Source organism: Pelodiscus sinensis, chromosome 1 (genome assembly GCF_049634645.1).
Source record: "Pelodiscus sinensis isolate JC-2024 chromosome 1, ASM4963464v1, whole genome shotgun sequence".
Classification (NCBI taxonomy): Eukaryota; Metazoa; Chordata; order Testudines; family Trionychidae; genus Pelodiscus; species Pelodiscus sinensis.
Genome location: NC_134711.1, coordinates 2,277,069 through 2,302,400, shown reverse-complemented (window position 1 = coordinate 2,302,400; position 25,332 = coordinate 2,277,069). Strand labels below are relative to the sequence as shown.

The 25,332-nt window shown below is 56.9% G+C and overlaps 2 protein-coding genes across 2 annotated transcripts; both read left to right on the top strand.

Annotated features, from left to right (window-relative positions):
- The first annotated feature begins 402 nt into the window (after positions 1-402).
- Positions 403-12,844, top strand: LOC142827968 (interferon-induced protein with tetratricopeptide repeats 5-like). Its single transcript, XM_075924751.1, has 2 exons — positions 403-560; positions 10,008-12,844. Exons 1-2 carry the CDS (start codon positions 556-558, stop codon positions 11,353-11,355), a joined length of 1,353 nt encoding a protein of 450 aa, XP_075780866.1. The 5' UTR covers positions 403-555; the 3' UTR covers positions 11,356-12,844.
- Positions 12,845-19,615: 6,771 nt separating this feature from the next.
- On the top strand, positions 19,616-25,332 carry LOC142827966 (interferon-induced protein with tetratricopeptide repeats 5-like). Its single transcript, XM_075924739.1, has 2 exons — positions 19,616-19,774; positions 20,956-25,332. The coding sequence occupies exons 1-2, from the start codon at positions 19,728-19,730 to the stop codon at positions 22,298-22,300; spliced, it is 1,392 nt and encodes a 463-aa protein (XP_075780854.1). The 5' UTR covers positions 19,616-19,727; the 3' UTR covers positions 22,301-25,332.

Here is a 25,332-nt window from a genome sequence, read left to right as displayed (position 1 = left end):
TTCTGCCAACAGTATAGCGGCTTGTTCCATATTGTTCCTGTGCTTAGAATAACAGTGTTTATTTTATAATTGAGAGCGCTTCTTAAGAGAGGAGGGAATGTGCTGTTTTAGATGCTGTTTGTAATGATTAGAACTGGGAACACTGGCTGTTGGGAGTCTGGAAGCACAGGAAACAGGAAGGGGTGGGGAGAAGATTGGCAGGGGCTGCGTGAGAGCTACTGAGCAATGCAGCAGCTTTGTAAAGAGGCTCCCCTTTTGGTAAATAAAGTCCTGTTGAAGTTTGTTAGGACCTTGCTTGCATGATACAACACACACACAGACACACACACACACACACACCAGGTCCTGTATCAGCGCCCGGGCTGCAGCTGACACCCCAGGCATGGGGACAGTGGACGGGACGCCGAGTTGCACTTTCCTTTCCACCCCCACCCCGCTCACTCTCCATTTCCTGACACTCCCGCCCCGGGAAGGGGCGTGGGGTGGCAGTAGACAGTCCAGACCACAGACAGGTTGCAGTGCCAAGAGAGGAGCCCTGGCACCGAGCTGTGCACAATGAGGTAGGGGCGCTGGGGGCGGTGCATCTCTGGGTCCTTTGCCTCTCCCGGCCCTAGCCGGGCTCACCCAGCTGGCACCCTCTGCTTACCCCCCCCCCAGCTGACCCCTGATGGCTAAAGGCCCCGTACCCCCCCGGCCGACCCCTGATGGCTAAAGGCCCCCTACCCCACCCCGTACCCTCTGGCTACCCCCCCCAGCTGTCATTCCTGCCTTCCCCCCTCAGCCCCCAGGGCAGCCCCCCCCCCCGATGTTTTGCACACAGACGTGTCTGGGGCGGGGATCTCCCCAGCCTGTCACCGCCCCCCCGCTGCCCTGCACCCTGGCTGGGGGGGACCCGGGATCTCTCCGGCCCCGCAGCGCTGTGGCCCGGGGCGGGGCAGGGGAGGGGAGGAGGCGGCGGGAGCCCGGGACTCCTGTAACGCCCGGCCCGGAGCTGGAACCAGCCGCCCCCGCGCTCAGAGCCCCCAGCTGCCCGGGGGGCGGGGCCAAGCTTCCGAGGGAGCAGCGGAGCGAGCCGGGCCCGGCCGGCGATGGGGGGGGGCGGCGGAGCGGACACACCTGGGGAGGCGCCAGCCCCGGCCCGGGCGCCCGGACTCCTCGGCTGAGCGCGGGGACCGAACAGAGAGGAAAGTGGGGGGTGGGGGGGGGGAGTTGTGTGCCCAGCTAGGCCCTGTGGGGGGACAGAAAAGGGCTGGGCGGGGAGAAGAGGCTTTGTAACTGGGCACAAGGGTGCAGAGTTGGGGTGTCTGTGTGTAGCCAGCCACAAGGGTGCGGGGGTGGGGTGTCTGTGTGTAGCCAGGCACAAGTGTGCGGGGGTGGGGTGTCTGTGTGTAGCCAGGCACAGAGGTGCGGGGTGGGGTGTCTGTGTGTGTAGCCAGGCACAAGGGTGCGGGGGAGGGGTGTCTGTGTGTAGCCAGGCACAGAGGTGCGGGGTGGGGTGTCTGTGTGTGTAGCCAGGCACAGGGGTGCAGGGTGGGGTGTCTGTGTGTGTGTAGCCAGGCACAAGGGTGCGGGGTTGGGGTGTCTGTGTGTGTAGCCAGGCACAGGGGTGCAGGGTGGGGTGTCTGTGTGTGTGTAGCCAGGCACAAGGGTGCGGGGTTGGGGTGTCTGTGTGTGTAGTCAGGCACAAGGGTGCGGGGTTGGGGTGTCTGTGTGTAGCCAGGCACAAGAGTGCGGGGTGGGGTGTCTGTGTGTAGCCAGCTACAAGTGTGCAGGGAGGGGTGTCTGTGTGTAGCCAACCACAAGGGTGCGGGGGTGGGGTGTCTGTGTGTGTAGCCAGGCACAAGGGTGCGGGGGAGGGGTGTCTGTGTGTAGCCAGGCACAGAGGTGCGGGGTGGGGTGTCTGTGTGTGTAGCCAGGCACAGGGGTGCAGGGTGGGGTGTCTGTGTGTGTGTAGCCAGGCACAAGGGTGCGGGGTTGGGGTGTCTGTGTGTGTAGCCAGGCACAGGGGTGCAGGGTGGGGTGTCTGTGTGTGTGTAGCCAGGCACAAGGGTGCGGGGTTGGGGTGTCTGTGTGTGTAGCCAGGCACAAGGGTGCGGGGTTGGGGTGTCTGTGTGTAGCCAGGCACAAGAGTGCGGGGTGGGGTGTCTGTGTGTAGCCAGCTACAAGTGTGCAGGGAGGGGTGTCTGTGTGTAGCCAACCACAAGGGTGCGGGGGTGGGGTGTCTGTGTGTGTAGCCAGGCACAAGGATGCGGGGGTGGGGTGTCTGTGTGTGTAGCCAGCCACAAGGATGTGGGGGTGGGGTGTCTGTGTGTAGCCAGGCACAAGGGTGCGGGGGTGGGGTGTCTGTGTGTAGCCAGGCACAAGGGTGCGGGGGTGGGGTGTCTGTGTGTGTAGCCAGGCACAGAGGTGCGGGGTGGGGTGTCTGTGTGTGTAGCCAGGCACAGAGGTGCGGGGATGGGGAGTCTGTGTGTGTAGCCAGGCAAAAGGGTGTGGGGTTGGGGTGTCTGTGTGTGTAGCCAGCCACAAGGGTGCATGGGTGGGGTGTCTGTGTGTGTAGCCAGGCACAAGGGTGCGAGGGTGGGGTGTCTGTGTGTGTGTAGCCAGGCACAAGTGCGCGGGGTTGGGGTGTCTGTGTGTAGCCAGGCACAGGGGTGCGGGGGTGGGGTGTCTGTGTGTAGCCAGGCACAAGGGTGCAGGGGTGGGGTGTCTGTGTGTGTGTAGCCAGGCACAAGTGTGCGGGGGTGGGGTGTCTGTGTGTAGCCAGGCACAAGGGTGCGGGGGTGGGGTGTCTGTGTGTGTGTATCCAGGCACAAGGGTGCGGGGTTGGGGTGTCTGTGTGTAGCCAGGCACAGGGATGCGGGGGTGGGGTGTCTGTGTGTAGCCAGGCACAGGGTGCGGGGGTGGGGTGTCTGTGTGTAGCCAGGCACAGGGGTGCGGGGTGGGGTGTCTGTGTGTAGCCAGGCACAGGGGTGCGGGGTTGGGGTGTCTGTGTGTAGCCAGGCACAAGGGTGCGAGAGTGGGGTGTCTGTGTGTGTGTAGCCAGGGACAAGTGTGCGGGGGTGGGGTGTCTGTGTGTAGCCAGGTACAGGGGTGCGGGGTTGGGGTGTCTGTGTGTAGCCAGGCACAGGGGTGCGGGGGTGGGGTGTCTGTGTGTAGCCAGGCACAGGGGTGCGGGGTTGGGGTGTCTGTGTGTAGCCAGGCACAGGGGTGCGGGGGTGGGGTGTCTGTGTGTAGCCAGGCACAAGGGTGCGGGGGTGGGGTGTCTGTGTGTAGCCAGGCACAAGGGTGCGGGGGTGGGGTGTCTGTGTGTAGCCAGACACAAGGGTGCGGGGTTGGGGTGTCTGTGTGTAGCCAGGCACAGGGGTGCTGGGTTGGGGTGTCTGTGTGTAGCCAGGCACAGGGGTGCTGGGTTGGGGTGTCTGTGTGTAGCCAGACACAAGTGTGCGGGGTTGGGGTGTCTGTGTGTAGCCAGGCACAGGGGTGCTGGGTTGGGGTGTCTGTGTGTAGCCAGGCACAGGGGTGCGGGGTTGGGGTGTCTGTGTGTTGCCAGGCACAAGGGTGCGGGGTTGGGGTGTCTGTGTGTGTAGCCAGGCACAGGGGTGCTGGGTTGGGGTGTCTGTGTGTAGCCAGGCACAGGGGTGCTGGGTTGGGGTGTCTGTGTGTAGCCAGGCACAAGGGTGCGGGGTTGGGGTGTCTGTGTGTAGCGAGGCACAGGGGTGCTGGGTTGGGGTGTCTGTGTGTAGCCAGGCACAAGGGTGCGGGGGTGGGGTGTCTGTGTGTAGCCAGGCACAGGGGTGCGGGGTTGGGGTGTCTGTGTGTGTAGCCAGGCACAGGGGTGCGGGGTTGGGGTGTCTGTGTGTTGCCAGGCACAAGGTTGCGGTGTTGGGGTGTCTGTGTGTGTAGCCAGGCACAGGGGTGCTGGGTTGGGGTGTCTGTGTGTAGCCAGGCACAAGGGTGCGGGGGTGGGGTGTCTGTGTGTAGCCAGGCACAGGGGTGCTGGGTTGGGGTGTCTGTGTGTTGCCAGGCACAAGGGTGCGGGGTTGGACTCCTCATAGAATCCGAGGGCTTGGAGAGACCTCAGGAGCCCATCTATCCAGCCCCCTGCTCTAGGCAGGACCAATCCCAACGAAATCAACGCAGCCAGGTCGCTGTCAAGCTGAGACTTAAACACCTCTAGGGATGGAGATTCCACCCCCGCCCTAGGGAACCCAGCCCAGCGCTTCCCCACCCGCCTAGGGAAATCGTTTTTCCTAATATCCAACCTAGATCTCTTCCACTGTAGCTTGAGACCATTGCTCCTCCTTCTGCCATCTGTTGCTACTGAGAACAGCCTCTCTCCATCCTCTCTGGAATCTCCCTTCAGGAAGCTGAAGGCTGCTCCCAAATCCCCCCTCGCTCTTCGCTTCTGCAGAGTAAACAAAGCCAAATCCCTCAGTTTCACCTCGTAGGTCCTGCGCTCCAGCCCCAAGATCATTTTGGTCGCCTTCCACTGGACCCTCTCGAATGCGTCCACATCCTTTCTATAGAGGGGGGCCCAGAACTGGACACAATGCTCCATATACTGGCCCTGTATAAAACTATGGTACGCCCACATCTGGAATACTGTGTACAGATGTGGTCTCCTCACCTCAAAAAAGATATTTTGGCCTTGGAAAGGGTTCAGAAAAGAGCAACTAAAATGATGAGGGGTTTGGAACGGGTCCCATATGAGGAGAGGCTAAAGAGACTGGGACTTTTCAGTATAGAAAAGAGGAGACTGAGGGGGGATAGGATAGAGGGATATAAAATCAGGAGTGGTGTGGAGAGGGCTGATAAAGAAAAGTTATTTATTAGTTCCCTAAATAGAAGAACTAGAGGACACCAAATGAAATTAATGGGTAGCAGGTTTAAAACTAATAAAAGAAAGTTCTTCTTCACACAGTGTGTAGTCAACCTGTGGAACTCCTTGCCAGAGGAGGCTGTGAAGGCTAGGACTATAATAGAGTTTAAAGAGAAGCTAGATAATTTCATGGAGGTTAGGTCCATAAAAGGCTTTTAGCCAGGGGATAAAATGGTGTCCTTGGCCTCTGTTTGTCAGAGGCTGGAGAGGGATGGCAGGAGACAAATCGCTTGATCATTGTCTTCTATCCACCCTCTCTGGGGCACCTGGTGCTGGCCACTGTCGGCAGACAGGATACTGGGCTAATGGACCTTTGGTCTGACCCAGTCTGGCCGTTCTTATGTTCTTATGTTATGTAGATGTGGCCTCCCCAGAGCCGAATAAAGGGGAATAATGACATCTCCGGATCTGCTGGCAATGCTCCTCCTAATGCACCCTAATATGCCATTCGCCTTCTTGGGTACCAGGGCGCCCTGTTGACTCAGCTCCAGCTTCTCATCCACTGTAACCCCCAGGTCCTTTTCTGCAGAACTGCTACTTAGCCAGTTGGTCCCCAGCCTGTATCAACACGTGGGATTCTTCCGTCCCAAGTGCAGGACTCTACACTTGTCCTTGTGGAACCTCATCAGATTTCTTTTGGCCGGGTCACTCTGGACCCTCTCCCTGCCCTCCAGCGTATTTTCCTCTCCCCCTAGCTTAGTATCATCTGCAAACTTGCTGAAGGTGCAATCCAGTGCTTTTTGGTGACAGTACTGCCCAGTACGCAGTACCGACACCTCCAGACGCAGTACCCACACCTCCAGTCAGAGCTCAACAACTTTTCCCCTGGAGTACCGGCACCTTTTTTTCTTTTAAGCAAAAAAGCACTGGTACAACCCATCCCCTTGTCCTGGTCATTAATAAAGACGTTGAACAAAACCGGTCCTAAAACATATCCTTGGGGTACGCTGCTAGAAACTGACTGCCAACCTGTCATGGAATTGTTGATCTGGACCCAACAGTCTAGCCAGCTTTCTATCCATCTTATCGTCCATGTATCCAATCCATATTCCCTTAACTTACTGGCAGGAATATTGTGGGAGAGCGTATCAAAAGCTTTGCTAAAGTCAACGTATATCACATCCACCGACTCTCCCATATCCACAGTTACCTCCTCATAGAAGCTAATCAGATTGGTCAGGGACGACTTGCCCTCGGTGAATCCATGCTGACTATCCCTGATCACTTTCCCCTCTTCCAAGTGCTTCCAGATGGATTCCTTGAGGATCCCCTCCATGGTTTTTCCATGGACTGAGGTAAGGCTGACTGGTCTGTAGTTCCCGGATTGTCCTTCTTCCCTTTTTTAAAGATGGGCACTGCATTTGCCTATTTCCAATCATCCGGGATCTCTCCCGATCTCCACGAATTTTCAGATAATGGCCAAAGGCTCCGCAATGACATTTGCCAGCTCCCTCAGTAACCTCGGATGCATTAAATCCGGGCCCATGGATTTGTGTATGTTTAGCTTTTCTAAATAGTTCCTAACTTGTTCTTTCCCCACCAAGGGCTGCCCACCTCCTTCCCATACTGCGTTGCCTAGTGCATTTGTCTGGGAGCTGACCTTGTCCATGAAGACAGGCAAAGAAAGCATCGAGTACTTCAGTTTTTCCTACATCATCTGTCACTAGGTTACCTCTCTCATCCAGTAAGGGCCCCACGCCCTCTCTGATCACCTTCTTATTGCTAACAGGCCTGTAGAAACCTTTCTTATTATCCTTCACATCCCTTGCTAGCTGCAATTCCAGTTGCGCTTTCACCTTCCTGAGAACTCCCCTGCATTCTCGAGCAACATATTTATACTCCTCCCTAGTCATCTGCCCAAGTTTCCACTTCTTGTAAGCTTCCTTTTTGTGTTTATGTTCACCAAGGATTTCCCCGGTGAGCCAATCTAGTCGCCTATCATATTTGCTTTTCTTGATGCACATCGGGATGGTTTCTTCCTGTGCCTTCAATAAGGTTTCTTTAAAATACTGCCAGCTCTCCTGGATTCCTTTCCCCTTCATGTTAGCATCCCATGGGATCTTGCCCATCAGGTCTCTGAGGGAATCAAAGTCTGTTTTTCTGAAGTCCAGGGTATGTATTTTGCTACTCCACTTTCTTCCTTTGGTCAGGATCTTGAATCTACCATCTCATGATCACTGCTTCCCCGGTTGTCACCCACCTCTACTTCCCCTGCTAGTTCCTCCCTGTTTGTGAGCAGAAGATCAAGCTGCGCACGGCCCCTGGTCGGATCCTTCAGCACTTGTACCAAGAAGTTATCCCCAACATTCTCCAAAAACTTCCTGGATTGTCTGCGTCCTGCTGTATTGGCCTCCCAACAGATGTCAGGGGGATTGAAGTCCCCCATGAGAACCAGGGCCTGTGATATGGAAGCTTCTCTCAGTTGTCTGAAGAAAGCCTCATCTACCTCCTCAACCTGATCCGGTCTATAGCAGACACCGACCACAACATCACCCCTGTTGCTTCCACCTCTAAACTTAACCCATAGACTCTCAACAGGCTTTTCTCCCTCTAAATACTGGAGCTCCGAGCAATCCTACTGCTCTCTTAGGGTACATCTAGACTACAGGGTTTTGTCGACAGAATTTTTGTCGACAGATACTGTCGACAAAACTTCTGTCGACATAGAGCGTCTAGACACATTCAGTTCTGTCGACAAAGCAAGCTGCTTTGTCGACAAAACCCTGTAGTCTAGACGCAACCCTACAGGCAATAACACCTTCTGTTGACAGAACTCTGTCGACAGAAGGCGTTATGCCTCGTAAAATGAGGTTTACCAGCGTCGACAAAACTGCTGAGTTCTGTCGACGTTATGTCGACAGAACTCAGCAGTAGTGTAGACGCAGGTATAGTTTTGTCGACAAAAGTCCACTTTTGTCGACAAAACTCAGTAGTCTAGACACACCCTTACATACAGAGCAACTCCTCCTCCTCTTCTCCCGGCCTGTTCTTCCTGAACAGTTTATACCCTTCCATGGCAGTGCTCCAGTCATGCGAGTCATCCCACCAAGCCTCCATTATTCATTTTTTGACTTGGCCAAGGTTTCTAATTCTTCCTGTTTGTTTCCCAGGCTTCTTGCATGGGTGTACAGACACCTTCGATAACCAGTTGATTGACCTATCTTCTCCATCCCAATCCGGGCTCCTCCCTTGTTCCTCGTTCCTCCTTGTCTTTCTTCCCGGTATCTGACTTCCTCACTTACCTCAGAGTTTTGGTCACCGTCCCCTGACAAACCTACTTTAAAGCCCTCCTCACTAGGTTTGCAATCCTGCCCGCGAAGATGCTCCTTCCTCTCTTGGTTGGGTGGATCCCATCTCTTTCTAACAATCCTCATGCCCGGAACAGAGTCCCGTGATCGAAGAAACCAAAGCCCTCTCTGCGTCACCACCTACGCAACCACGCATTGACTTCCTCAATTCGACGATCCCTACATGGATCTTTTCCTTCAATAAGGAGGATGGACAAGAACATCACTTGCGCTTCAGATTCCTTGATCCTTCTACCCAGCGCTACATAACCTGCTGTGACCTGCTCAAGGTCGTTCTTGGCCGTATCATTAGTTCCTCCCTTTCCCCTGCCTATCCTTGGGCAACCTGGACTCTTCTGTACCCACGTGACCCGTCGCGCCTATTATCCAAGCCGGGATGATGCCATAAGAATGTAAGAACGGCCGTACTGGGTCAGACCGAAGGTCCTTCTAGCCCAGTATCCTGTCTGCCGACAGTGGCCAGCACCAGGTGCCCCAGAGAGGGTGGACCGAAGACAATGATCAAGTGATTTGTCTCCTGCCATCCCTCTCCAGCCTCTGACAGACAGAGGCCAAGGACACCATTTTATCCCCTGGCTAATAGCCTTGTATGGACCTCACCGCCATGCCAGCGAGGCCGCAGCTGGGTTTGTTTAGCAGCCTTCCACATCCTTCCCGCGTCTTCCCCACGATACACGCAACTAAGACGCTGATTCGATTTTGCCCCCCGCTTCTGTCTTGTCTCCGTGGTCCCTGCTATTACAGCCCCTGCTCCCACCAGCTTGTGACCTGGCCTCCAGCTCTCCGTGTTTATGACGTACCTGGGGGCTCTGGTCACCCGCCCCCACCAAGCCCAGTTTAAAGCCTCCTCGCTTGACACACAAGCCAAAATGAACCTCCAGGTCACAGCTCCCGCTAAGGTGGGCCCCTGCGCCACCGCGCACAAAACATTCTTCCCCCGCCTCCTCCACTTGTACAGCAGCTGGGTGCTCCGGCAGGAGGGGACAGCTGAGACGGTGTGGTGAGGGATCCGCTGAGGTAGGGGGGCTGGGACCTGCCATGACTGGTGGCGGGGGCCTCCACGAGGGCGGGAAGGGGCTGGGGGCTGTTCTGGCGGCTGGGGCCGGGAACAGGACCTGCCACATGGTGGGAGGCAGGGTGGAGTTTCTGCACTGCTGGCCGGGAACGTCTCTGTGTGAAAAACTTGGGTGCCACGGTGGCAAACGTCCAAACCAGCGCCCATGACCTCAATATTGGTGCACAAGCCAAAACGCACTGTGCTCCTGGCTGGAAAATCTTAGAAGGAACCCTGTTCCTGGGGTACATTTTGGCTTTGATGAACATGCATCTGATATTACAGAGTGTCAGATATTCTAGCTTCAGCCCTAACGGCGAATGGCACAACCAACCGAGGTACAGCCAAAAAACGTGCAATGTTCCCATCTCCAGCTCTGGGGTGGAGGGGCATTGAAACCAGTCACTTCACTGTCACCCTTGTAAACGGTTCCTTCCCCAGGAGAAATTCTCCCGACTACCCGCGCGGAGCTCATCACACACTGCCTGGGCTGCAGGGAGTCGGGTCGCTTTGCAGGCGGGCTTTGTGGGACACAGGAAGTGCTAAGTGGATTCCACAGAGGTTGGGGGAAGCCCATCCACAAAGGCCCCACGCCCGGCGGAGGGGGCATCAGACACGGCCCTCCCAGCTCCACGCCAGGTCTGCACTTTGCAATTGGCTCTTAAGCAGACAGAGACCTCGTCCCTCCCTGGTCCCCACCCCACGACCTTAGTGTGCTGGGGAAATTCATTCATTCAACGGTGTCTGGTTCCCCCTCTCTCTGCAGCTCCCTGCCGCTGAAGGAGAAGCTGCAGACCCTCCAGTGCCACTTCACCTGGGACTTTGAAATCAGGGACAAGGTGGACGCCGCTCACATCCTCCATACGGTGGCTCTGAGGATTGCCCACACTCCCTACCCAAACCAGGCCGCCTACCTGGCCCTGCAGGCTTATCTCTGCCACCTGCAAGGGCGATATGAGGACGCTCTGCAAAGCCTTAGGGAAGCTGAAGAGTTCCTGGCCAGAGATCACCCAGGTAACGTCCCCCGCCAGGCCCTGGTCATTTACGGGAACTACGCCTGGATCTACTATCACCTGGCCCATTACGACGTGGTGGAGCGTTACCTGGACCAGGTGAGCCAGATCTGCCGCTCCCTGAACAGCCGCTCGCCATACGCAGCTCTGATCCCTGAGGTCCACGCACACAAAGGCTGGTCTCTCCTGGCAACCGGCTTCCGCCACGGCCAACAGGCCACAGAGTGTTTCCAACGGGCATTGGCAGAAGACGAAGCCAATGGGGAATTTCTTGCTGGGTCGGCAATCGCAGCCTTCGCCTCCTGGACCCACTCACGTGATTTTCAATATAAGTTAGAAGCCAAAAAGAAGTTCAGCGCCATTATCCAGGAAGAGCCGCAAAACTATGAAGCTAAGATGTATTTAGCCAAGATCCTTGAGACGTGGGATAGACCCCAGGGAGAAGCCCTGGTCGAAGATGTTGTTCGGAATAGCCGGGACCCCGAGGTCCTGAGAAATGCAGCCAAGTTCTTTCAAGCTGAGTTTCCAGAAAAAGCAATTGCTATTCTAGAGCGAGCAATCTCTCTGGACCCCACTTATCACCTCCCTCACTATGACCTGGGTCGTTGCTACAAGCAACAACTGGCGGCGGCCGAGACGGACAGGAGAGAAGAAATCGTAGCAGCGGGTACGGAGGCCTTCAAGATGGCTGTGCAGAAAGATCCCGCCTCTGTGTTTGCAAAGCTGGCGCTAGCTGAAATGTACGGAGAAAAGACACCTGAGTACCAAGAGGAGATTTACCTCAACCTCCTGAGCGAGGTGTCCAGCCTCAGCAAGAGGTGCCAGCAGGCTGTCTACCTTGGCTTTGGGGACTTCCTCTTCTACACACGGAAGTCCCTGCCCGAGGCAGCTGAGAAGTACAAAGCCGGTTTTGCCATCGCAGGCAGCATCTGGGAGAAAGAAACACTGAGAAGAAGGCTGCAAGAGGTGGCAGACGAATTCCAGCAGCGCTCCCAGACCACCGAGGCTGCAGCCATACAGCATGTCCTGCAACGGAACACAAGTCCCAACTACAGGAATTACTCCACTCGTGGCCGGAGCTGGAGACTGGAGAGGCAGTGAAAATGGGGGAATCCACCAGCAGCGCGGGACTCCTGCATTTGGAGAGGCCCCCTCACACTGCCCCCTGCTCCTCTCCAAGGCCCCACCCTGCTCATCCTCCTCCCCAGGGCCCCACCCACACTGCCCCCTGCCCCACCCCAAGGCCCCACCCCCGCTCATCCTCCTCCCCAGGGCCCCACCCACACTGCCCCCTGCTCCGACCCAAGCTCTGCTCCCTCCCTCCCCGCCCTGCCATTCTGACCTGTCTGCCTACTTCCCCCCTCCCTGTCACTCAGGCCTCAGGGTGGTCCTTGGGGGAGGGGCAGTGCAGGGGAGGCTGTGGGGTCAGAGAAGGAGCCAGTCAGGCCTCGGTGGCAGAGCGCGGAGGGTCCACCGCCCGGGCACCCTTCCAGCAGTAGCAGCCTTGGGACCCTCCCCCACCCCAGTGTGTTCCCTCTGCAACACATCTCCCTGTGCACCCCGGTGAGATCTGCCTCTGGCTTTGTGCACCCTGCCTGCAGCCAGTAACGCGGACAGTTCCCTCACTGATGCAGTACACACACCCCCACTCACATTCCCAGATAGACACACACTCATACTCATTCACACACACACACACATACACAGACTGACACATGCACACACACAGAGACACACACACACAGACTATTTCCAAATAGATTCGAAATAAGCTACGCAATTTGCATATCTTATTTCTAGTTTCGAGTACTGTGGTCCTTGGGGGAGAGGGCAGTGCAGGAGGAGCCATGGGGGGAGACGAGGAGCTAGAGTAGGACTGCAACACATCTCCCTGTGCACACACTCACAATCACACTCATACTCACACTCACACACGAACACATGAACACAGACCCACACACATAAGCAATTTCGAAATACTTTCAAAACAAGCTACATAATTTGCGTTTCTTATTCTGAGTTTCGGGTTTCAGGTGCTGTGTAGACGCACCCCAACAGAGCTACTGATTAGAAGTGTATAAGAGTCCTTAGCGCCTGTCATAACCAGGAGAATTGACCAGCAGCCTCATGGCTAAGGGGCATACCTAGCCAGGTCTATGGTCAGCCGATAGTAATGCAGGAGGGATTTCAAACTGGAACAAAGGAATTTTTATCTTTTCCCTCCTTTGTCTGAGTCAGAACAGTTTCTCCAGGTACTAAGGGAGACAGAAAGACACTTCTGTCCCCAAGAAGGACTTCTTACATGTGTACGTAAGGAAAAGTTTAGCTAGTCCGTCAGGTTTTATTGTATTCTGGTTTGGGAATTTGGAACTGAGGTCTGTGCTATTAACCATGTTTTTTTCTTTTTCTTTGTTTAACACTGTTTTTTCCTCTTTTGCAATGAAGCTTCCAAACCCAGGGAATTTTGTCTGAGTGTATCAATTTGGTGGCTCTTACCATCTTGCCGCCTCAACTATGCTCGCAACTGCAGTTTTGTTTTGATAATAAAAGCTTGTTTTCTCTTGTCTAAGTAATCGGTATTGGTTCATTTTTGTGTCCTGGGAAGTCTGTCTGCCTAAGGAGTCAGCTTCCACAGATGGCAGCTTGTTTTCTCTTTTCTTTTTTCAAGGTCTTTGGGGGAAAGGAGCTTGAGGTGCCCCTGAGGTTTTAGGAAGGAAGTTTTCCCAAGTGATCTCTTCCCTGGTTTGCTGGGAGCCCCCGAGTGTTGCGTGGAACAGCTGTAGCCCCTCAGCTCTTTGCTGTAGCTTGGCCCTGGTGCCCCCTTGGTGTGCTTGGTCTGTGCTGCCCCAGCTTCCAGCTCCTCTCCCCTTAGCTCTGCCCCACTGAGGCCCAGCCACCCTCACTGGCCTGTCCACCCTGTCGACGTCCAGCGTTGGCATCTCCCCGCTGGCTCTGCGAGCCGGGTCCTTCTTTCCCTTTGGCCCTCTCCCCTTCATAGACTCTGTGTGGCTGTAGCTGTCAGCTGGGGCCCAGTGCCTGTACCCGTCTGGATACGGGCCAGCGCTATTCCAGCTGCACATACCAGCGGAGCCTCCATTCGGATAACGTCAGGTCCCCTTCGAGTGCTGCTTGTGTAACCACCACCAGGCGGATTTGAACCTGGGTTCTCTGAAGCTGAGTGTAGGCGCCTCTACCCTCTGAGCTAAAAGCCAGCTGGCTCCCAGCCCGTGCTGTAGAGGTCTCTTAATCTTAGCTGTTGCTGTGGTCTAGGTACCACTTGCATTGCTCAGCAACCACACTAGGTGTGTGGGTTACATATGGACCCAGAGGAGGAGCCGGGACGGAGCCATTTGTCCCCCTGAGGGTTACGGGGCCTGAGGAGCCTGCATGTCGCTCCCCCTTCCACCGGGGCGCCCCCTCATTGAATGGGCGAAGGGGGGTTCGCACGGGCTGTACCTGACTGCGGGGCTGGTGGGGAGAAGCCAGCACCCTCTGCTGACAGCCTGAGAGAACTCCAGCGCCTGGCCCGTTCCTGCCTCCCGCCCAGTCCCTAAAACCAGCCAGCCTGGGGCTGGCCTTTGGGCTATGGGGCAGGAATCAATCCCCCTCCCTCCCGTCCCCCAGCGATCTGTGACAACCAGCCTTTCCTCTCTCGTCCGGCCCACCCCTCTCCTCCTGCTCCCATCTCCACACGGACCCGGGATCCCCACAGCCAGGACGGAGTGAGCTGTTGTGGAAGCGTCAGGGCCCTCCAGCGCCGGGAGCCTGAGCCCGCAGAGCTTCAAGGCTCCATCCGGTTCAGCCTGGGACCTGCCCCCCCATGGCTAGCAGCTGCACCTGGCTAAGGCTGGCCCCTGGCCATGGGGCGGGGGGTATGCGAGGCAGGAGGAGGCTTTGCCTTCCCAAACCGCCAGCCTGGCCCCGCCCAGACTCCACCCCCAGAGCATCTACTGTCACCGTACCAGGGCGGAGCGTTACTGCCCCAAAGCGCCTGCCCTCCCCATGCTCCTGGCCCAGGGAAGCTGCAACTACCCGCTGCCCACCCGCCCTAAAGTACTGGGTGGGGGGCTCACATGGGTCTGGGTCCTGAGCGAAAGGGCGGGGCTGGGGGCTTGCCTCCCCCAACTCTAACTTCACCCACCGCTCATGCCCACGGCTGTAGCCAGAGAGGCCAGGAGCAGACACCGAAAGTGGATTTTGCTGCAAGGTCAGTGCTATGAAAGGGACGTCCGGGGGGGCAGGAAAGAGGAAGCCAGTCAGGCTAACGGGGAGAGAAGAGCCCAGCTGGCTGGGGACGATGGCCGAGGCAGAAGGGACACAAGCATGGGGAGGGGCTGGTGCCCACGCACCAGACTAGCGGGCAGCTGGGACCGGAAAGAGAAAGGCAGGTGACTCGCAGGGGCTCAGTGCTCACCTGGGGGAATCGGGGTTTGCAAGATGTGGCGTAGTGGGGGCGTGCTGTCTGCTCTGTGACCCGGTGTGGTGTGGTGGTGCCTTGCTGGTGGATGGGCTTGGGCAGTGGGCTGTGGGTGACCCCCACTGGCTGCCGTTTGTAGCACGGCCCAGCAGGACAGCGGATGAGTCACTAGGCAAGGATCTCCCTACCTGTCCGACGAGTTGCCTCCCAGGGAGAGAGACAAAGCGGGGTCCAACCCCTGGCTGGGGGCAGGGCTGGAAGAGAGTTTAGTTTCTGTCTGGGAAGCAGGGGAGAAGGAACTAGGGAGGGGGCTGGGATTGCAGGGTCCAGCCACCCCCCATCTCAAACGGGGGGGCCTGAGGTCTCCAAGCCCCAGTTCCTGTAACCAGATTGCATCTGCCCTGTGCTGTACCCTGGAGAAGCAATACACTCCCTCAATCCTGCTGGCTGGAGGAGTCTGTTCGTGCCACTGTGAGCGTGCAGGAGAGGGGAAACCCCAACGCGCCGTCACACAAGAGGCTGGCCCAGAGGGCAGGATGGGGCTGAGAGGGATCTGTCAGAACGGACCAGTGTTACCTACCAGCTCTGTGCTCTTGGGGAACCAGGGAGTGACACTCAGGGAAAACCATCCCCCTCCCCCAGGTCTCTGCTTGAATCAGAGGGAAAGCCATGAAAAGGCCGGGGGAGACCCAGCTAACCCCTCCAGACAAGGGGAGTAGAATTAAGGAGACGCCCCGGCCTCATGTGCATTGACGCTAGAACAGAGAGACATCCCCATTGGCATACAGCATGGGGACCAGCTCTTCCAAAGCAGGAACCGCACTGAACTATGGGATACCGAAAGCAGAGACGCACGGCCTGATGGGAAATCTCGGCTCCAGATGCTAATGAACCCAGGCCTGCTCACACCCCAATTAGTCATTGTCTGACCAGTTCTAGTAACGATCCTATTGACGTCCAAATCCTGAAACTGTCTAGTTGCTTTGTGAGCTCGTTCAAGGAACATCCCCCATAGCCAGGGGTGATCAGTCTATTGTCTCACCTCTGTTAGCCCATAAAGAAATTCAGTGTCTGCTCCAACTATTGTCCTGTCCCTATACAAACTGCGACCCTTGCCCCAAGAACAACTGTTCTGATACCTGGATTCAGTTCCATTGAGACTTCTTCATCTCCTGTCTGATCGTGCGGGGGGCTCTGCTCTGCTGGTCTCCTGCTCTCTGGCCCCCCGGCTCCCATCAGCATCTGGGAACCCCGCTCAGTGCAAGTGTAACCCACACACCTGATGTGGTCACCATGCAGTGGCACCTAGACCACAGCAAGAGCTAAGATCAAGAGACCTCTACAGGACGAGGTAGGAGGCAGCTGGCTTTTAGCTCAGAGGGTAAAGCAGTGCTCCCCAACCAGTAGAGGCTGCTGGGTGCCAGGGGGCGTGGACGTTCGCCTGCCGGGCGCCAGAGGGCGGGGACACTTGCGCGCCCGGGGGCAGACCCCCCCCATAGCCGCGTGCTCGGGGTTGGGCCCCCCCCCATGCGCTGCAGGCCCAGGGCTGGCGCTGCCGGGGCTGGCACTTACCATGCACCCGGGGCCGGCTCTGGCACCATGCATGCACCGTGTGCCGTGCTGATCAGAAGCACATGGGAGCTTCATAGGGCAGGGGTGGGCAATCATTTTTGAAGGGAGCCACTTCACAAGTTTCGGAATTAGCCGTGGGCCGAGCTGGAAGGGGTGGGGTCTCAGGTGGAAGGGGTGGGGCTTCAGCAGAAGGGGCGTGGCCTCAGCAGAAGGGCAGGGCCTTGGTGGAAGGGGTGGGGCCTTGGTGGAAGGGGCGGGGCCTTAGGTGGAAGGGGCAGGTTGGAGAGCTACCCTACCTGGAGTATACTTGGCCTGGGGTCCCTACCCCCTGACTTCTGGCCAATGGAAGGGACCTGGAGCAGAGGGGAGGGTGTGGGGGCGAGTCTCCTCCCAGAGCTGTCTGGGGTGGAGGGTTAGATTTCACATGGCAGGGCTGGCAGCTCCAGGCAACGGGCCAGTGGACCCCAGAGCTGTGAGCCCCTGCAATGGCTTCTCTTTAAAGGGCTTGCGCCTGCCGGGCGGCTGTCAGGCTACCCGCGAGCCCTGTGACTAGAAGCAGTTGAAAGGACTCTGGCTCCCAGCCACACGCTGGCGGCGCGGGGAGCTGGAGAGTTACGAGTGTGTCACTCACATTAGCCAGGTGGCCAAGTCGGCGAAGCGCGAGGGAGGCGCCAGGCTGGGTTTGGCCGGGACTGACATTCGGGTCTGACAGTGACAGGACGAACCCGGCGGAAACAGGCCTGCTTCTGTAATGGCGCTTTTGTATTAGGGTCAGTGGTTTGGCTGGTTTTCTGATGGATGTTTGTTATTTCTGGGTTGGGTCGGGTTGGTTTTTTGGGGGGGGTTGTTTGTTTGTTTTGTTTTGGCTTCTTCTTTCCTTTGTTCCACTTTGCTACGCTGGTTTTGATTATGAAAATCTTGTTCCGGTTGAGCAATGCTTCCCCTTTTCCTCAGTGCCTCAGTCTTCTGGGATGCCAATTTGCCCTCTTGTGATGGGCTGCTCATTTTTGGTGTCTCCCTTTTAGCATCTTTGGTGTAATGGTGGCCGTCACCCTTCTCTCTCCCACATTCCTTACTTTTACACCTAACAGGGGGTATGTCTACACTACAATGTTAGTTCGAACTAACGGACGTTAGTTCGAACTAACATTCATAGGCGCTACACTAGCGCTCCACTAGTTCGAATTTGAATCGAATTAGCGGAGTGCTTAGTTGGAACTAGGAAAACCTCATTTTACGAGGATTAAGCCTAGTTCGAACTAGCTAGTTCGAATTAAGGGGTGTGTAGCCCCTTAATTCGAACTAGTGGGAGGCTAGCCCTCCCCAGCTTTCCCTGGTGGTCACTCTGGCCAACACCAGGGAAACTCTTCTGCCCCCCTCCCGGCCCCGGACCCCTTAAAGGGGCACGGGCTGGCTACGGTGCCCGTACCAGGTGCAAGCCTGCCAGTACCCAGCCGGCAGACCCTGCACCTGGCACGGCACAGAGCCACCCACCCGATGCCCCCCAGCCCTCCCCCTCTTCCCGGGACCAGGCTGGCAGCTCCCAGGTGCTTGCCCTGGACCGCACAAGGCGGGCACCTTCCTGGGCTAGTGCAGACATCGTGGACCTCGTCCACGACCTCCGCACTAGGCACAGGAAAGGGGCCGTCTAGGGCAGGAGAGCTGCCAGCCTGGCCACCCAGGAGCAGGTGTGCATGAAAATCAAGGTGGTCCACTGAGACCCCCGATCCTGAGCCCTGAGCTTACAATGGCCGTCCTGGGTCAGACCAAAGGTCCATCTAGCCCAGTAGCCTGTCTGCTGACAGCAGCCAACCCTAGGGACCCTGGAGGGGATGGACGGAAGACAGTGACCAAGCCATTTGTCTCGTGCCATCCCTCTCCAGCCTTCCACAAACTTACGGCAGGGACACCACTCCTACCCCCTGGCTAATACCACACCACGGACCCAACCTCCATGACTCGATCTCACGTCCCTTTAAACTGTGTTCTAGTTCTAGCCTTCACAGCCTCTTGCAGCAAGGAGTTCCGCAGGTTAACTATTTGCTTTGGGAAGAACAACAACTTTCTCTTACTAGTTTCAAGCCTGCTACCCATTCCTTTCCTTTGGTGTCCTCTAGTCCTTCTTTATGGGAGCTCATGAAGAACTTTTCTGAATGCACCCTCTCCACCCAAACCCTGCTTTTAGAGACCTCTATCCTGTCCCCGCTCCGTCTCCTCTTTTCTAAGTTGAACAGTCCCAGTCTCTGTAGCCTCTCCTCATCTGGGACCTGTTCCCAACCCCTGATCATGTTAGTTGCCCTCCCTTCTCCCAGCCTTTCTCTTCCCCTCTCCCACCTCCTTTTCCCAGTCTCCCCCAGTTTTGTTCAATAAAGACAGAGTCAATGTTGGAAGAAACGTTATCTTTATTTTGTACATCAATAAGAAGGGGGGCTAGGGAAGGGTAAGTGGAAGGAGGTGAGGGAGGAATGGGGTACGAGCCCCCGATGGGGAGGACTGGGCTGGCTCTGCGGGCTTCTGGGGGTGGAAGCTCTCCTGCAGCCCCCCGATTACCCCCTCTCCCCAGATGGCAGCCTGCGGCAAGTGCAGCCGGGCTGATGGCCGAGTGCTGTGATGTGCCCAGTGTGGGTACTCCGGGCACTCCAAGCCAGGACTGCTTTGCAAGCGGGGCACCCTGAGAACTGTCTGTCTGGGGTGGGGGTTGGGACCCTTTAATCGCAGCCCACGGCTAGCCTGAGACAGCTTCTCCATGCTCTAAGTCCTCCTCTGATGCCCTGCCGGCACTGCTTCTGGCCATCCTTAAGCCCTGTTCAGAGTCCACTTAATGTGGACATGCTAGTTCAAATTAGCAAAAAGCTAATTCGAACTAGTTTTTAGTTCTAGACGCGTTAGTTCGAATTAGCTTAGTTCGAATTAACTAATTCGAACTAAGTTAGTTCGAATTAGTGCTGTAGTGTAGACATACCCAAGGTTACAAACAGAATTCTTTTTAAAAACAAGTTATGATGTTCTTTCACTGTAGTATATGGCAATATTTACTTTAGAACGAAAAACAAAATAATAACCATGAAAGTCTAAATCTATTTCTACAATACTAATTAAACCATCTTCACGATATTCAAACCACAAGAATCGAAATGTATTTCTACTTCAGAATAATTTGACAGAGTATACAACATGAAGCCTATTAAGAAAACATTAAAGAGACTATCGCTGCAACTAGGAAATAGAAGAGACAGGCGCGCGCACAGATACACACACACACACACACACACACACACACACACACACACACACACACACACACCGGGGCTGCAGCCGACAGCCCAGGCAGGGTGACAGCCGAGCGGAACGCGGAGTTTCACTTTCCTTTCCCCGCTTTCCGCTCACTTTCCCTTTCCTGACTCCCCCTCCCCGGGAAGGGGCAGGGGCGGGGGCGTATAAAGGGCGCCGCGGCCGGGCAGGGGCAGTCCGGAGCCCAGACAGGATGCGGCGCTGGGAGAGGAGCCCTGGCCCCGGGCTGCGCACAGCGAGGTAGGGCCGGGCGCTGGCGGCGGAGGCTTCCCCGAACCCCCGGGCGGAGCATCCCCAGCGCCCAGCGCCCTGGGCCGGGGATCCGGGCCCCCTGGCTCCTTCGCCTCCCCCGGCCCAGCCCGCGGGCTCGCCCTGCTGGGACCCTCTGCCTGCCCCCCCCGCCAGCTGGGACCCTCTGCCTGCCCCCCCCCCCGCCTGCTGGCAACCTCTGCCTGCCCCCCCCCGCCAGCTGCGACCCTCTGCCTGCCCCCCCCCCTCCGCCAGCTGGGACCCTCTGCCTGCCCCCCCCCCCCGCCAGCTGGGACCCTCTGCCTGCCCCCCCCCCCGCCAGCTGGGACCCTCTGCCTGCCCCCCCCCCGCCAGCTGGGACCCTCTGCCTGCCCCCCGCCAGCTGGGACCCTCTGCCTGCCCCCCCCCGCCAGCTGGCACCCTCTGCCTGCCCCCCCCGCCAGCTGGCACCCTCTGCCTGCCCCCCCCCGCCAGCTGGGACCCTCTGCCTGCCCCCCCCCGCCAGCTGGGACCCTCTGCCTGCCCCCCCCACCAGCTGGCACCCTCTGACTCACCCCCGCCAGCCGGCATCTTCTGGCTGCCCCCCCTTTGCCTGCCCCCTCGCCAGCTGGCACCCTCTGCCTGCCCCCCCTCTGCCTGCCCCCCTCTTCCTGATGTACATTTTGGCTTTGATGAACGTGCGTCCGATATTGCAATAAGTCAAATATCTTCAGCCCTAACGGCGAATGGCACAACCAACCGAGGTACAGCCAAAAAACGTGCAATGTTCCCATCTCCAGCTCTGGGGTGGAGGGGCATTGAAACCAGTCAATTCACTGTCACCCTTGTAAGCGGTTCCTTCCCCAGGAGAAATTCTCCCGACTACCCGCGCGGAGCTCACCACACACTGCCTGGGCTGCAGGGAGTCGGGTCGCTTTGCAGGGGGGCTTTGTGGGACACAGGAAGTGCTAAGTGGATTCCACAAAGGTTGGGGGAAGCCCATCCACAAAGGCCCCACGCCCGGCGGAGGGGGGCATCAGACACGGCCCTCCGAGCTCCGCGCCAGGTCTGCACTTTGCAATTGGCTCTTAAGCAGACAGAGACCTCGTCCCTCCCTGGTCCCCACCCCACGACCTTAGTGTGCTGGGGAAATTCATTCATTCAACGGTGTCTGGTTCCCCCTCTCTCTGCAGCTCCCTGCCGCTGAAGGAGAAGCTGCAGGCCCTCCAGTGCCACTTCACCTGGGACTTTGAAATCAGGGACAAGGTGGACGCCGTTCACATCCTCCATACGGTGGCTCTGAGGATTGGCCACACTCCCTACCCGAACCAGGCCGCCTACCTGGCCCTGCAGGCTTATCTCTGCCACCTGCAAGGGCGATATGAGGACGCTCTGCAAAGCCTTCGGGAAGCTGAAGAGTTCCTGGCCAGAGATCACCCAGGTAATGTCCCCCGCCAGGCCCTGGTCATTTACGGGAACTACGCCTGGATCTACTATCACCTGGCCCATTACGACGTGGTGGAGCGTTACCTGGACCAGGTGAGCCAGATCTGCCGCTCCCTGAACAGCCGCTCGCCATACGCAGCTCTGATCCCTGAGGTCCACGCACACAAAGGCTGGTCTCTCCTGGCAACCGGCTTCCGCAACGGCCAAGAGGCCTCAAAGTGTTTCCAAAGGGCATTGGCAGAAGACGAAGCCAATGGGGAATTTCTTGCTGGGTCGGCAATCGCAGCCTTCGCCTCGTACACTCACTCACGTGATTTTGAATACAAGTCAGATGCCAAAAAGAAGTTGAGCGCCATTATCCAGGAAGAGCCGCAAAACTATGAAGCTAAGATGTATTTAGCCAAGATCCTTGAGAGGCGGGATAGACCCCAGGCAGAAGCCCTGGTCGAAGATGTTGTTCGGAATAGCCGGGACCCCGAGGTCCTGAGAAATGCAGCCAAGTTCTTTCAAGGAGAGTTCCCAGAAAAAGCAATTGCTATTCTAGAGCGAGCAATCTCTCTGGACCCCACTTATCACCTCCCTCACTATGACCTGGCTCGTTGCTACAAGGAACAGCTGGCAGTGGCTGACACGGGCAGGAGAGAAGAAATCTTGGCAGCGGCTACAGAGGCCTTCAAGATGGCTGTGCAGAAAGATCCCGCCTTTGTGTTTGCAAAGCTGGCGCTTGCTGAAATGTACGGAGAAAAGACACCTGAGTACCAAGAGGAGATTTACCTCAACCTCCTGAGCGAGGTGTCCACCCTCAGCAAGAAGTGCCAGCAGGCCGTCTACCTTCACTGGGGGGACTTTCTCCTCTACACGCGGGAGTCCCTGCCCGAGGCAGCTGAGATTTACAAAGCCGGCTTCGTCATCGCAGGCACCACCCGGGAGAAAGAAACACTGAGAAATAGGCTGCAAGAGGTGGCAGACGTATTCCGGCAGCGCTCCCAGACCACTGAGGCTGCAGCCATACAGCATGTCCTGGAACGGTACGGAAGTCCCTGGTACAAGAAGAAATCCACCCGTGGCCGGAGCAGGAGACTGTCGATGTAGTGAAAATAGAGGAATCCACCAGCAGCGCGGGACTCCTGCATTTGGAGAGGCCCCCTCACACTGCCCCCTGCTCCACCCCCACTCATCCTCCTCCCCAGGGCCCCACCCACACTGCCCCCTGCTCCACCTCAAGGCTCCACCCCTGCTCAGCCTCCTCCCCAGGGCCCCACCCTCACTGCCCCCTGTTTCCCCCCAAGCTCTGCTCCCTCCCACCCCACCTCGCTATTCTGACCTCTCTGCCTCCTCCGCTCAGGACCCGCCCTGAGGCCTCAGGGTGGCCCTCAGGAAAGGGGGCAGTGTAGGAGGGGTCGTGGGGGGAGACAAGGCACCAAAGTCAGGCCTCGGTGGCAGAGCGCGGGGGGGCGGTCCTCCGCCCGGGCACCCTTTCAGCAGCAGCGATCCAAAGGCAGCACCTGGCCCCGTGTAACGGAGAGGAGATGGTCCTGTGGCCCAGTAACGCTCCCCCTGCTTCCTCTCTGGGTTCCCCGCCCACCCCTCTTCTCTCAGAGCGGGGTCTGTCCCCTGGCCAGCACTGAACTTTCATTCACAGGTAGACACAGGCACTACGTCCTCCGACTCAGACCGTTGTACCCTCCTGCACCCCAGTGTGTTCCCTCTGCACATTTCCCTGTGCACCCTGATGAGGTCCTCCTCTGGTTTCGTGCAACCTGCCGGCAGCCAGCAACACAGACAGTTTCCTCTCCGATGCAATACACACACACACACTCACAGGCACACACATGAGAGACTGTCTTCAGCTACAGGGCGAAAGCTGGCCTCAGTTTCCCACGGCTACTGCAGAAGTAAGGAGACATTCCCCCTTTTCTTCAACAATAGCTGAGACTTCACCCTCTCCCTCTGGGGTTTCAGCATCTCCAGCATCCTATGAACGGGAGGACCCACGTAGGCAGCCCCGCTCCACTGCACCGTCTCCTGGGCCACTGCGCTCGGTTTTCCCATATGGCGGGAAGCCTTGGATGCAAAACTTGGGTCCCAGACCAGCGTGTGGAAAACTACTGACCTGCCAAGATGGAGGCCAGATTAGTGGTTTGGTCACATGTCCTGCGGTGTCTCGGCAGCTGCTGCTTACAGGCTGCCCTCAACGTTCGCTGGAAGTTAAGTTCTTCCACGTGCAGTGTCTTTGCTGATGGGCCATTGCCTCGGTCTGGCTTCTTCCCTGTTGCCCTGGAAAGGCTAGCAGGGGCTCGTCAGCAGGAGTGAAATGCAGAGACACGGCCCTGCCTTTAGATACAGCAACGACACACGCCTCCCACCGGGACAATCAGCAGCAGCAAGTCTGAACTTTTCCAACGACATGTCACATGACCCGGCTTGCATGAAATGCGTCCGAATTGGGCGATAATTACCATATCACAGTGAAGAATACAGCCTGCAGTGCCACGGAGCGGCTGTGTTTTTATTTCATTTACAATAGCAACACCCGAGACACCAGAATGGAATCTGTCGCATCGGGGTGAGCGGCACACACGGGACCCCCAGAAAAACATCGGGACCGTCGCTAGCAGGGCAGGAATGTCCCAGATTGAGGTGCTTTTGCAAGGGATTGGAACAAATTGAGAAACTGAACAGGAGCAGATGGTAGCACCAAAGAATTCAGAAGGAGCTCAGAGATGAAACTGCGTTACTACTAACTGTGGTCTGTCACGTTCCATTTACATCAGGTTCTGTCCCAGAAGATGTGATGCCCGTTGTAGAAAAGGGGCTGCAGAAGTGATTAGCGATAACCCACCCCAGTGCCAAGCAAACTGGTTGACGCTATAATAAAGAATAGATTTCTCACACAGGAAAGCAACATTTGCTGCTGAAGAGTCAACTTCTACTTAGATTTCCAGAAAGCCTTTGACAAGGTGTGACGGTGCGTTGGGGGTCCCCTGTCTCCTGCACCCTGAAATGGCACAAACAGACTGCACCAGCTGGTGGAATAGAGGAAGTTTATTGCCTCTCCAGGATACAGCACAGCACAGATGTAATCTGGTCACAGAGCTGGGCTAGGATGCCTCAGGCCCCCTTGAGATGGGGGAGACTGGGCCCCTAAACTCCAGCCCCTTCCCCTAGGCTGTCTCCTCCATGCTCTCAGACCGCAACTAACTAACCCTCTTCCAGCCCTGCCCCCCAGCCAGGGCAGCATTCCACCTTCCTTTGTTCCTCTCCATGGGGGGTGTCTGGCCACTGGTTGCATAGTGACTCATCCTGTTTTGCTGGGTCGTGGTACCCACGGCAGCCAGTGGGGGTTACCCCAGAGCCAGCAGCATAGAAACCAGCCAGGTACCCCCACTACGTCACACAAGGTCCCTCACCAAAGGCTCTTAAGCAAAGGAAACTGTCATGGGATAGGAGGGCAGATCCTCTCCTGGACTGGTATCCGGTTAAAAGACAGGAAACAAAGGGGAGAAATAAATGGTCAGTTTTCAGAGTGGAGCGAGGTATCCAGTGGTGTCCCCCAGGGCTCCCCGAGTCCTATTCAACTTATTGATAAACGATCTGGAGAAAGGGGTAAATTATGAGGTGGCCAAATTTGCAGATGCTACAAAGCTGCTCAAGATACTAGTTAAGAACAAAGCAGACTGTGAGGAGCGTCCAAAGGATCTCCTGAAACTCAGTGACTGGGCAGCACAATGACAGATGAAATTCAAAGCCGACAAGTGTGAAGTAGTGCACATTGGAAACCATCATCCCAGCTATCCCTATAACGTGATGGGGGTCTAATTTGGCTGTTCCCACTCAAGAGAGAGATCTTGCAGTCCGTGTGGAGAGTGCTCTGAAAACATCCAGGCTGTGTCTAGACTGGCAAGTTTTTCCACAAAATCAGAGGATTTTGCGGAAAAACTTGCCAGCTGTCTACACTGGCCGCTTGAATTTCCGGAAAAGCACTGACGATCTCCTGTAAAATCATCAGTGCTTTTGCGGAAATACTATGCTGCTCCCGTTCGGGCAAAAGTCTTGTTCCGAAAGACTTTTGCGCAAAAGGGCCAGTGTAGACAGCTGAGATTTGTTTTCCGCAAAAAAGCCCC